Source organism: Falco punctatus, assembly GCF_963210335.1.
Source record: "Falco punctatus genome assembly, chromosome: 3".
Lineage (NCBI taxonomy): Eukaryota > Metazoa > Chordata > Aves > Falconiformes > Falconidae > Falco > Falco punctatus.
The window spans coordinates 120,049,829-120,062,345 of NC_137582.1; the positions used below are offsets into that span (position 1 = coordinate 120,049,829).

Here is a 12,517-nt window from a genome sequence, read left to right on the forward strand (position 1 = left end):
CCGCGGCCCCGCCCCCGGCCGCGTGCCCAGCCCGAGCGGCTCTGCCCCGGGCACCGGCCCCGCCGCAGCCCGCACCGGCCGCAGCGCCGCCGGGGCGCCGCTCCCAGCACGGCTCCGCGCTGCCCTGCGCGCTCCTGCTCGGCCGCATCAGGCGCCGGGGAGAGCGCCCGGCCCCTTCCCCAGCCACCGCCCGCTCCTGCCGTGCCTCACGCCCCCTGCCCCAAGGGCAGCAAAGCCCGAGGCTGCCCCATGCCCATCGCCCCAGCGCTCGGAGATCCTTAAACGGTCAAGCGGTCAAGGTCAGCCTACAACACCCCAATGAAGGAAGGGGCGAGTTCAGAGGGCACAGAAGGGAAGAGCTGTTTATTATTTTTTAATAATCAACCTCACTAGCCTAGAGCCTCATCTTGGATGCTGACACATGAAAGTCACAGCCCACACTTGCTGAAGCTCATACACTGTCAAAGAACTAATCCCACCTGGCTTAGCTCACAAGCCAAAGGCAAGGCTGATACTGCACAAGGCCACCAAAACAAGACCTTCTGGGTCACCAGTTGGTGGCCTTTCCGGAAGGGAAGGTGTGCACCAACGCAAGGTACCCACCTGGCAGCAGACTCCTCAGGGACACATGGCAGCTCACAGCTCCCATCCACAGGGCCTGGAATTCATCTGATTCGGGAGACTGCCTCAGACGTCATGGGACGAGTGGGACACGCTCCCTGGCACCAGTCAGCCTGGCACAGAGACTGTAACAATCACTGCCCCTTCCTGGTACATCAAGCTTTTCTAGAAAAAGATTTCAAATTGACATCACAGAGCTTTTAGTAAGAGCCACTGATTTTGTCTTGGTTTCCGAGTAAGTTCTCAACTGCCAACTCACGTGCATCACGAACTTGCACTCTCCTTGTTTTCTCTTGCTCTCTGTCATTACAGTGCTTGCTGCGGACTGAGAAGTCTTAAGAGCAAGCAGAAGAATAAAAACCAAACACTGGCAGCTGCAGAGGCAGAGCTGCTGGCTTTAACGCACTCATCGTATTTTGTAAAATCAATTTCCCTGATGGCACAGACATGATCGACACGGCAGGCCTCCTCACATGGCGTGAGGTCATATCTGACAGAGTTAAACTCATAGTACTGCTGCAGATAGTGGGGATCCTTTGACATCCTCTCCAGCACCATTTGCATGGAGCGCGCAGAGCCATCAGGGACTTGGAAGGCTTCTGTCAGCACATACTCTTCCTCCCATGTGGGGAACTCTTCCTCCCATGTTGGGGCCATCATGTTCGCACGGGTTAGGTTCAAGTAGTAAGTCACCATATCCTGCAGGGAGAGAAAAGAGAATGAAGACAAATCAAGAAAGGCTCAGCCCTCGAGGGAAATGCCTGGCTAGGCTGTGATCAGCCCCTTCTCCCAGGTGCTGCTGTGCAGCACAACAGCTACATGTATTCACCACAGGCAGCACACCTCCCTGCCCAGCGAGGGCTCAGCTGCCTCCCAACAGCTGCTTTCCACCAAGACGTGAACCTGGGGACAGACACCTCAGGTGAGAGCCTCCAGAACTCATCAGGGATGAACGGCTTTTCTCTGCTTGACTTTTACCACCAAACGTCATGAAGTTCAGGCCTGGACATCTTGAAAAAAAAATCACTCTTATTTACTATCAACACTGCCCATTGGCAGAAGCAAGGATTGCACTAGAGTTGCTCACCAAGTGAAGTTATTTTCTCAACTGTGAGCAAACTACAGACTAACGTTTTTCACAGCTTCTGTTCTCAGCCCTTACCCTTTTCTCTCTGCCTCACCAGTTCCCTAGCCTTCCACAGTGTATTTCAGCATTCATTTCTCATGCTATAAATGTGTAAACAGAGCAGCCACAGAGCTGCTGGGTCCATTGCAAAGAGAGGCACAAACCCCCCATCCTCTGCCTCTTTGCAAATAAGAGACAGAGGAAACAGAAGCTGCCCCTACAAGTCATCCAAATTCAGATCCATTGCAAATGAAACAATTTAGCAAGTAGGGGGACCCAAATAATTTCCTAGATGGTTAGAAGTTTTTGGAGGGGATTTGAGGAGTTTGTCAGTCCTGAACAAGAAGCTCTGCAATCCACATTACCTAGGTAGTAAAGCAAGTGTCAAGGGAAACTAGCTAAAGACATCAAGAACATGACAAAACTTGTCCTGTGCTGCCCTGAGTAACTCATCCCGGCAGAAGAGCTGGCCCAGCTGACTGTGGTCGTCTTGCTCTTACTCACCGACAGGCTTACTAAATCTTTGTGCTAGACAGGAGGCTGAAACTTCATGGAGGAATTAAAGTACTCTTCTAGAAAACTGCACCGTGCAGCCCGGGGGGATCCCCTACCAGCACTTGAAGGGTGTCTGGATCGTAGTTGATCACCCGAATCCCAGGGTTGTTGGCTCCATTGTTCACTCCAGGTAACGTCGTTTTCCAGGGAGTCACTCCAGGGGCCAGGAACATGACATTGATTGGAGAACCTTAACAAAAAGGCAAAACCACCCATGAGTGGGAGATGCTGGCTTGTATCACACCCTGTCCACGTAGCAGCGAGCACCCCAGGAACAGATCACACTGCAAACAGCAGTTTTGTCACCAGCCCTAGTCACGACAGCACACGTCAAGATCGGCACATTGGACAGCCTCAGGGATTGAACATGGGACTGCTGCAGCTGAGAACAGGCTTTCCACTGCTGCCAAAGACTCCTGCACTGAGGGTGCACAAGAGAACCACACTCAGCCAAGGAGACCCAGACAAAATGACAAAATTTGAGGGTAAACAGGAAGGAGGGCTGGAGCTACAGGCTGGGGGCGGTGATCAGAACCGCTGCTGTCTCTTGTTGACCAAAGCATTTCACAAGCCTTTTCTGGCTTCTCAGCTGCATTCAGCTAACAGCCACTGAACAAAACCTCTCATCAACAGTCATTTTCTGGGAGCTGGCAGAGCTAGTACGCAAATGCTTGGGTGGCCAGAACCAATACCTGTATCACTGTAAAACATCCGAAAGCTGTCTGTGTGATGGTGCCCAAAGAACTGGGCAGCAATCACTCTGTGGTGCTTCTGCACAGTCTTCAAGTACCGCTCATTAAAGCCACTCCGGAACCAGGGCTTTCCTCGTTTCTTCTCAAAGAAGCCAGGAGGGACGTGCCCCACAATATAGACCTACAAAAGAAAGAGTTGCACTGAACACAAAGCCCATGCTTCCCACCGGCTCGCTGTGATCACACAGAGGGAAAAGCAGGCGTGAGAAGAGTTTCCAGGGTAGGAGAAGCCCTCCACAAAGTTTGTTTATTCATTTCTTTTAATACCATTTCATCTGCTCTAGAGGCATTGGTCAGTGTTTCTTCCAGCCACTGGAACTGCCCTCCAGGATCTTCCTCATCAGCTGTCTCATCATTCTGGTCGTAGTACAGATTGGTATTGAGGACAACCATTCGCCCCCTTGTCCCTGGGCTGGGCAGCTTCTCACTGTAGAAAGCTCCTGAAAAATGTAACCGACAGGGAAAGAGCTGGAGGTCTGGTCAAGCTGGTTGTCGTGACACCGCATCCCTTTGTTTCCAACCCTCTCAGCTCTCTTTGGCCATAGCCACAGCAAAGTCACCATCTGGACAAGGTGCCAGCCGCACTCTGACCACACCAGAACATGGATCTGGAGCGACGCTTCTCGCTGGGTGCCTCCTGTGGTACTGATGCCTCTCAGGGTGAAGGGAGGGCGAGCAGGAGCTGGGCAGCTCCAGAGCACCACAGTGCTGCCTGCACCAGCAGCTTTCTTAAAAGTTCTTTTTTCTTCCACCGAAGTTCACCACTCTGCATTCTCCATAGGGGCACTTTCCAGTAACTCGAGGAAAGCAGGAAAGACTAAAGCATAAAAAAAACTTCTTTTCTTGCAAGCAGGAGAACTCAGTGCCAGAAGTCAGCACTAAATAGGACCCTTCCTTTGCAAATACTTCATAGGTATTGTTTCACTGAGCATAGAGGCTGGGAAAACCCTTCATGGTATTCTCCTAAACCACGCCCAACTCCCCGGATTGCTGCCAACATGAGCCAGTGGTGCCACACCTGCCCTGAAAAAAGCAGTGGAAGCATCATTCAGCCAGGGACGCCATAGTTCAGCTGTTCGGTTGTAGATCCTGTGCTGTCTCCCTGGAAACTGATTCTTGGGGTGGAAGTCATGATTGCCCATTGCTGCGTAGACTTTGGTATCTAGAAACAGAGAAAAGGAGGCTCAGAGTAATTGCGTGCTTGCTTCAGAGTTCCTCAGCACCAAAGCTCCCTGAGGCACTCACACACTTGGGAAGAACAGTATGGCTTGAGAGCCTCGCAAAAGCAAATCATCCACACCACAGCCACGTGGCTGCAATGACTGAGAGTACAACGCTGCAAAGACCATCCCCTGTGCAGGACAAGCCACCCCAGAGCCACGGCTTTACAGATGAATCAGTGAGCTTTCACCATCAATAAGACTCCTTCCCCCACTGCTGACATGGATTAAGCATGAGGAAATCTTAAGCCTTTTCTGTCTTAATGACTAATTACAGAAGTGTAATTTCTGTAATATTTTCCTCTCTTGAGTGAGTTAACCTGAAACAATGAGTGTGCATAAGACACACCTCATGCCATACAGCAACTCAGAAGAGGAAAAAACAAGTCCCAGCAACCACAGCCCTTCTGTGCATTTCCCCTTCCCAATTCTGTCATTTTTCCACCCTGGTAAGTTCTTCCCATGAGAGACTGTGCCCCTTCTCCCCTTCTCATCCCATCAAATCCTACCTGGAAACGTCTCTTTGATCAGAGAAGTCAGATTTTCTATTATGTGCAGAACCTTTTCTTCTCCAAGCTTCTCATTGGGGACGTGAGGAGTATCATCTCTAGATAAATAAAAGCAGCATGTCTGTGACTAACAGAGCATACACTTAAAGTGATACGCAAGGCAGAGAAACTTGCTGACTTTTCTTTGTGCCTCCTAGAAAATAAAGTTGAAGCTTTTGGGTGCCTGGAACCAGCGCTGTGTTGACTGGCCAAGGCACTGATGGACTTTCAAGGAATTGTTCACAGTGGAAGTGGGCTTCACTTTATCCTACCTTGAAAAACCTGTAACAAGCATATGAAAACCTAAACACAAGCGTATGAAGTGGAGGCTCACTCTGCCCTGGTACATTTAATAGACACTAAAGCTGACTGGAAATACCGCAAGGAGCAGCATTTTGCAGTCTCAGGTCAATCAGCAAAGCAAAGCTGTTGGCACAGCTGTTCAAACAGCAGGGTAACAACTCTTATTAAAACAAAACAAAGGAATGCCTCCAGTAAGGTAGTGATCATTGAGGTCTGCCTCCAAAAGCGTGGCAGATGCACACTTCCATGTCTTCACTAATAGGCTTGTGCCATTTGTAGATGATGGTGGGCTGTCAACAAGCCCATCGAAGACAAAGATGAAAATTCAAAGTGATGTCAAAGAAGTGGGAGAAATAGTTTGAAGGAAAAATAAAATCAACATAAAGTCATAAGGACCAATAACTACTTCTAAGTATAAACATTCATCCACAGAGACAGAAAACTGAACCGTGGGGGCCAGGCAACAGCACTGCGAACTAGGACTGGAGGTTACAGCAGATTACAGGCTGATGTTGCACTATTAGGAGAAAAGCAGACACTACAAGAAGACACAGGCACTTAGAATAATAGTGCAAAATAAAGCTTTTACTGTCTGTAAGTGCTATGGAGGCCTCCTGTGGAGCAGGGTACCCACCTTTGGAGACCATACTAGGAAAACACATACTCCATTTGGGGGGGGGTCTTCCTGCTTCTAAAGCAAAACAGCCCCTTTTTGAGACAAGTCTCCCAGGTGCCTCTTTACAGTTTGAGGAGACGTCGAACTCTGTTCTGCAGCGCTGCCGGACAGGCAGGGCTCGTTCACGACCAGAGCAGCGCCCCGCGGGAGCTCAGCCAGGGCCGGCAGCGAGCCGAAAGCAAACGAGGGGCGGTGGGCTGCGCGCCCCCCCTTACCTGCCTGTCGCTGCTGGGGCTTGTCGGGAGCCCCTGGCCGGCGCCGAGAGCCCCCCGCAGCGGCGCCCTCCCCAAGCCCGTTTGCACGACGGGCACATCCCCACCTCGCCCCGCGTAAGGGGCGCTGGGTCCCCCCCCGCCCCCCCAAACTCCCCGAGCCGGCAGGGCCGCGCCGAGAACGACAGCCCGGCCGGCCGGCGCCCGCCCCGGGAGCGCTCGGTGCCTCCCCCCGCGGGGCAGGCGAGCTGAGGCGGGCTCCGTCAGCCGCGGGACCCCCCCCGGGCGGCGGGACCCCGGCCCTCCCCGCAGCCTCACCCGGTCCAGAGGACGAAGTCCGGCCGCTGCAGGCGCCTCCTCATGGCGCGGGCGGCCGAGACGAGCAGGCGCCAGGGTGCGTCGCAGAGGTAGCTGCCCCAGGGCCCGGCGGCGGGCGCGGCGCGGGGGCCGCCCGAGGGGCACACCTGCCCGGCGGCCACGGCCGCGTCGTAGTCGGGGTCCCAGTGCAGGTCGGTGACGTGCCAGAAGCGCCCTGCCGCCGCCGGGAGACGCGGGGCTCAGCGGGGCGGGGGCGCGGAGCCGCCGCCGGGCACCGCCCGGGCCCCCGCCCGGCCGGCCGCGCTGCCCCCCACTTACCTGACAGGGCCGCGGCCAGCGGGCAGAGCAGGAGCGCGACGGGCCGCATGCCGGGCAGCGGCTGCCGTGCCGTGCCGTGCTCGGCCCCGCCCTGCCCCGACCCGCCCCCTCACCGCAGCGCGGCCGGGCATCGCCCGCGCCCAAACCGGCGGCGCCCGCTTGCCTCCCCGCGGGGCTCCCCTATTGGAGGGAGCCGGAAGACGGAGGGCCGCGATTGGCTGTCGGCCGCCGGGAGCGGCGCGCACGGATTGGGCGGGAGCCGGCGGCGCGGGGAGGGGCGGAGCGCGCGGGCCGGTTGGCGCCTAGCGAGAGGCCGCCGCCATGTGGAGCGGGCACGGTGCGGGCCGGGCCGGCCGGGCCGGGGGCGGCAGGGGGGCGGGGGGAGCCCGGGGAGCCCGGGGAAGGGGCCCTGAGGCCGCCGCCGCTGCCGCGCCCCGTTAATGGCGGCGGGGATGGGGGGGCGTCACCACCGCCTCACCGGCTCTCCTTCCCCCCTCAGGTACCTTCGACGGTGGGTACGGCAGCATGGGTCCCTCGGCGCCCGCGGGCGGCTACACGCAGTCCCCGGGCGGCTTCGGCTCCCCCGCCGGCACGCAGGCGGAGAAGAAGCAGGTAGGCCGGGAGCGGGGCCTGGGCCGGCGCCGGGGCGCGGAGCGGCGGCCGGGGTAGCGGGAGGGGGCGGCCGCCCCGCCGCTGACGGCCCCGCCGCCACTTGCAGAGGATCCGCTCGCAGAACATCGTGCCCTGCACCGTGTCGCAGCTGCTGGCGGCCGAGCAGGGGGACGAGACCTTCCGGATCTGCGACATGGAGATCGCCCAGGTGGGCGCCGGGAACGGCGGGCGGGAGGGGGCGGTGGGACAGCCGTGCCTCTCGGGGCCTTCCCGGGTAGCCGTCCCCCCTTCCCGGGTAACCGCCCCCCCTTCCCGAGGCAGGTCACCATCGTGGGCGTCATTCGGCACGCCGAGAAGGCACCGACAAACATCCTCTACAAGGTGGACGACATGACCGCGGCCCCGATGGACGTTAGGCAGTGGGTTGATACTGATGTAAGTAAACATCGATTTCATTGCCAGCACGCTTCTTTAAAAGCTTGTGGGAGCAGTGAAGAAAGTTACAGAATCATAGAATATCTCAGGCTGCAAGGGATCCTTAAGGATCAAGTCCAACTCCTCACTCCTTGCAGGACTTTTTTTATCAAAAACGTGGGTTTTCTGAGAAGTGTTGTAGGGATAACATGCCTCCAAAATCCAAGGGAGAATCTGCTGTAGCAGAGATCACTGGTGTACTGTATGTGACTCTCCTGTTTTGTAGTCCATGCATGATTCTACGTTGAATCACTTTGTATAATTTTTTAAAGTTCAGCTGCTGAAGCTCAACTGTTACTTCGTAGCTGAACTGAGATGCGTGCTCAGTACTTCTGTGGAGGAATAATACAAGGAGAGAGTGAACCAGGATTTTGTTGGTGGCTCAGTGATAGATGTGAAGATGTGTACCAATGAGTGTTGTCTTGTTTTCTGATGCGTGACTCCTGAAATGCTGATAACTCCCACTGGACTCTCATGCTGGTATAGCAAACCTTTAAAGCTAGCCCATGTTAATGAAACACGTATTTGTAGGCAGACAGCTGAGTTCAGTTGAATGACTTTGGGGAAAGTAATTAGGCAGATATTCTGGCTTAACTCGAGTTAAGATTAAGCTGTCTTAACTGAAAATTTATCACAACTTCAGAAAAGGTTCTGTCCTGCTTCCATTCCCCTAGCCAAGTTATATAGTTGAACACCTGCTTTTTTACTGTTTGAGGGTTCTTTCCTCTTGTTGCTCTGTGGAGGTCTCTTGGAAGCGGACAGAGAGAGCAGAGCAGACGACTGGTTTTGACTCCTTTCAGGTCTACAATGTGTTCAAACGAGCCAATATTTTTTTTCTCTGTTTTTCATTTACTGTTATGTTTACCTAACTGCTCTTACTGAACGTAGGAATGCATGCTTGAGATAAGCCTCTTTTCCCAGATTATTTATTGTGATAATTGAGAAATGGAAACCTGAATTGGCAAACCCCTCTTTTCTCCTTTTCCTCTCTGCCAGGAGGCAGGTGGTGAGAATGTTGTGATACCTCCAGGAACTTATGTAAAAGTAGCTGGTCATCTTCGGTCTTTCCAGGTAAGGTCATGTTACCCGTGACTCCAAGTCACGAGGCTGGTGCAGTGGTGTGAGGCGTTGGTCGTCTGACATAGTGTTAGTGGGCTCCCTTTAGAATACAGAACTGGAAGAATGGAAGTGAGAAAACTCATGGGTTGAGGTAAAGACAGTTTAATAGGTGAAGCAAAAGCTGCACATGCAAACAAAGCAAAACGAAGAATTCATTCGCCGCTTCCCATCGGCAGGCGGGTGTTCAGCCATCCCTGGGAAAGCAGGACTCCATCATGCCTAACAGGGACTTGGGAAGACAAACACCATCACTGCAAACGTCCCCCCTTCCTTCTCCTTCCCCCAGCTTTGTATGCTGAGCATGGCGTCATATGGTTTGGAACATCCATTTGGTCAGTCTGTCCTGCCTGTTGAATCACTTTGTATAATTTTTTAAAGTTCAGCTGCTGAAGCTCAACTGTTACTTCGTAGCTGAACTGAGATGCGTGCTCAGTACTTCTGTGGAGGAATAATACAAGGAGAGAGTGAACCAGGATTTTGTTGGTGGCTCAGTGATAGATGTGAAGATGTGTACCAATGAGTGTTGTCTTGTTTTCTGATGCGTGACTCCTGAAATGCTGATAACTCCCACTGGACTCTCATGAGTCCAGTCTCTCCCAGCTTCTTGTGCCCCCCAGCCTTGCTGGTGCCGTGGAGTGGGAAGCAGAAAAGGCCTTGACTCTGTGCAAGCACTGCTTGGCAATAACAAAACCATCCGTGTGTTATCAACACTGTTTTTAGCACAAATCCAAAACATAGCTTCATAGTAGCTACTATGAAGAAAACTAACTCTGTCCCAGGCAAAGCCAACACAAAATGTGAGTCAGAAAATTTTGGACTAGTTACATGCAGACAAGCTCCATAACCACCACGATCCCTGTTCCTGGATGGAGTGGTTGGATTGGCTGCTAAGCATGTTCCTGTTGCTGTGATGTTAATTTTTTTTCTTTGTTGTTTTTTTCTCCCTCTGAAAGAACAAGAAAAGCTTGGTGGCATTTAAGATGATGCCTGTGGAAAACATGAATGAGTTCACCACACACATGCTAGAGATTGTCCATGCGCATATGATCCTCAGAAAAAATCGTACGGTATGTACTTGAAGATCCTGATTCTGTCATGGCCCTTGCTGGGTTACTGGTTGTCTCCCAAAGGGAGGGACCTCTTGGTTCATTGCGGAAATTGTGTACCAGTTGGGCTGGAAAGCTTGAAGCTGTTGGGCGGCTACAGCAAAGGTGTAACAGGAGTCCTGGCTTCCTTGGAGAGATTGCGTTGCAGTCCATTTCTAGTGGTTTCTTTTGGGAATCTATTTTTAATTACTGTCTCTCTGAAGTAACACCGATTCTTAACGCTGTGGGCTTGCAGCAGCCTGTGTAACTGCAACAGTTTTACTCTTGTGATTTCAGTCAGCATCAAGAGTGCCTCAGTCGTTTTCCTCTACTGGGACAGGTGACGTGGGGGGCTATGGAGCCGGTGGCAGCCTAGGAGTGAACGGACTCACAGCACATCAGGGTCAGGTGGGCGCAAGCAGCTTCTCCAGGAGCACAGCAGTCGCAGCAGAGGCTGCTGTGGTGTGATGTAAGACAAATGCAAGCTCAATTACCCTTGGGAGACGGGAAGTTCTTCCTCAGCTTTGCTGTCCGTCAGCGATAGAGAAGCTTAGCTGTATGCTGATGGTGGTTGTTGCTTTTCCAGGTGTTGAACTTGATTAAAAATTGCCCTGTCCCAGAAGGAATGAGTCTTCAAGAGCTGAAACTTCAGCTCCACCATATGAGCATGTCAACAATCAAGTAAGTAGAAGCATAGGAAAGAAGGATGTTCTGGAAATCCAGGCAGTCCTTCCTGGAGTGATAAAAGGAGGCAGAGAGGAAAATAGTGGGCAAGCCCAGATCCTTAGTTGTGAAACAGCGCTGGTAGTTTCACTTGTTCCCAGAAGGATGTGGTGGTGAGCCAGATCTTTTGAAGTCTCCAGCAGCTTAGAATGAGCAATTGTCAGTTGAAGGGGTGATAAAATACTTTGTTCCCTATTTTCAAAACAAGCTGTTTAACAGCTTGGTAGCAAAGTAACAGGTACCTAGGAATACTGCAGTGCCTTAGCAGTTATTTTCTTCTTTTGAGGACTGCCTTGCTCGCTGCACACGGGAATAGACTGCTCCTGTTCTTTTCTTTGCTGTCTCTTGGAACTTCTCTTCCCTGAGACTTAGAAAAACAGTAATTAACATTTGTTACCTTTCTGCGTTCTCTCCCCTTTGAAGCAGAGTGGTAGGTACGGCTTTTACTGGGGAAGCACGGAGTGGTGACCTTTCCCTCTGTGGCAGGCAGACCCTGAGAGCTGCGGGGGGAGCACATTGCCATAGCTTTGGAGAAACTTGCAGTACTAGTGACTGGGGGAGCAGCACTTCAGCTGCTCACAGGATAGAGCCACCGAGAGCTTCCCTTGGCAGGTGCCAGAAGGGAACAGGAGGGATGGGGTCTGTAAATGGGAAATCTCTGGGAGAAAGGTGCTGATAAAGACTAGTTAGCAGTCACTTTTTTTTTTTTTTTTTTTTTTTTTTTATCTTCAAAGGCAAGCTGTTGAATTCCTTAGCAGTGAGGGACACATCTACTCCACTGTGGATGATGATCACTTTAAGTCAACAGACACTGACTGAAGTTACTTCCAGCTGGTTTTAGTTCTAAGCAAATGCTTGCCCATGATTCAGAGCAGAGCTTTGCGACATGGAAGGTAATCTTCGCTCTTTCTAGCCTCTGAAAGTCCCAGTTAATCTATGAGTGCCTCCTCCTTAGAATTCAAGGATGAGCACAATATGTAGGATTCTGTTTACTGGGCTTGATTATGTGCTGTGACCATGTGACTGAAAGCATAAACAGGCATGGGAAGACTGAGCTCCTCAAAGCTTCAGAGCCTTCAGTTTGTTCTTGTCTCCTTAGAGGATGCCTGTGTTAGAAAGAAGAACCTCTTTCTAATCTTGTCCTGAGCAGATCGATTGTCTTTTGTTTCTAGAGCTGTTTCTCCTAACCCGGCTTTCATTCTATTTCATTCACAAAGTGGATTGCCAAGAGTAATATTCCACTTATGTACAGTAATCATGAATAGCTTTTTAATTGGTTTAGTTTATGCATTTAAATCTGTATTTGTACTATGAGGTAATCTTGTTAATAGAGCTTTTGAATGTTTCCAATAAAATTTTAACTTGGTAGTCTTGCATGCACGTGTGGCTCTAGAGGCTTTTCTTCTTTCCAAAAGAAGACAAAGCCCAGCCATGTGGGTAAAAACACATGTGGGTAAAAACATGCTTTCAGAATTAAACTACGCTTATTTTTTTAGCTTTTGAAGTAAATTGCTTTAAAGGGTCAAACTGAAGTGTGAATGTCTGGACACTAAGAAATTTAATAATGCTATGGAAGAAAGCAACATGTTGCATCAGTGTTCCAAACATAGCCAGGATCATTTCTGACCCCAAAAGCACTTGAGCTGCAGCTCAAATCAGTTACATCTTGTGGGACTAGGTGAGTGAGGAAAGGTTGGGGTTCATATGGGTGATGTATGGGGGTGGAGATAACAGATTTGCATTTCCTGTTTCTGCTCAGTCCTGCCTGGTTCAGGGGAGCAGCATGCTGAGAGCAGATGCTTCAGCTTATTTCTGTCCTCTTAGTCATGATATGCTTTCCGTTCTGTAAAATTCA

At 51.7% G+C, this 12,517-nt stretch overlaps 2 protein-coding genes across 2 annotated transcripts; one reads left to right on the plus strand and one right to left on the minus strand.

Annotated features, from left to right (window-relative positions):
- Window positions 1–42: 42 nt before the first annotated feature.
- On the minus strand, window positions 43–6,749 carry SMPDL3B (sphingomyelin phosphodiesterase acid like 3B). Its single transcript, XM_080380717.1, has 8 exons — window positions 6,650–6,749; window positions 6,332–6,545; window positions 4,784–4,881; window positions 4,073–4,216; window positions 3,322–3,494; window positions 2,995–3,175; window positions 2,359–2,492; window positions 43–1,320 (listed from the first exon to the last, which is right to left on the minus strand). The coding sequence occupies exons 1-8, from the start codon at window positions 6,696–6,698 to the stop codon at window positions 928–930; spliced, it is 1,386 nt and encodes a 461-aa protein (XP_080236843.1). The 5' UTR covers window positions 6,699–6,749; the 3' UTR covers window positions 43–927.
- Window positions 6,750–6,870: 121 nt separating this feature from the next.
- Window positions 6,871–12,042, plus strand: RPA2 (replication protein A2). The gene is made up of 9 exons (XM_080380725.1): window positions 6,871–6,986; window positions 7,149–7,261; window positions 7,368–7,469; window positions 7,583–7,696; window positions 8,732–8,806; window positions 9,808–9,921; window positions 10,237–10,347; window positions 10,526–10,620; window positions 11,397–12,042. Exons 1-9 carry the CDS (start codon window positions 6,971–6,973, stop codon window positions 11,479–11,481), a joined length of 825 nt encoding a protein of 274 aa, XP_080236851.1. The 5' UTR covers window positions 6,871–6,970; the 3' UTR covers window positions 11,482–12,042.
- The last annotated feature ends 475 nt before the right edge of the window (window positions 12,043–12,517 follow it).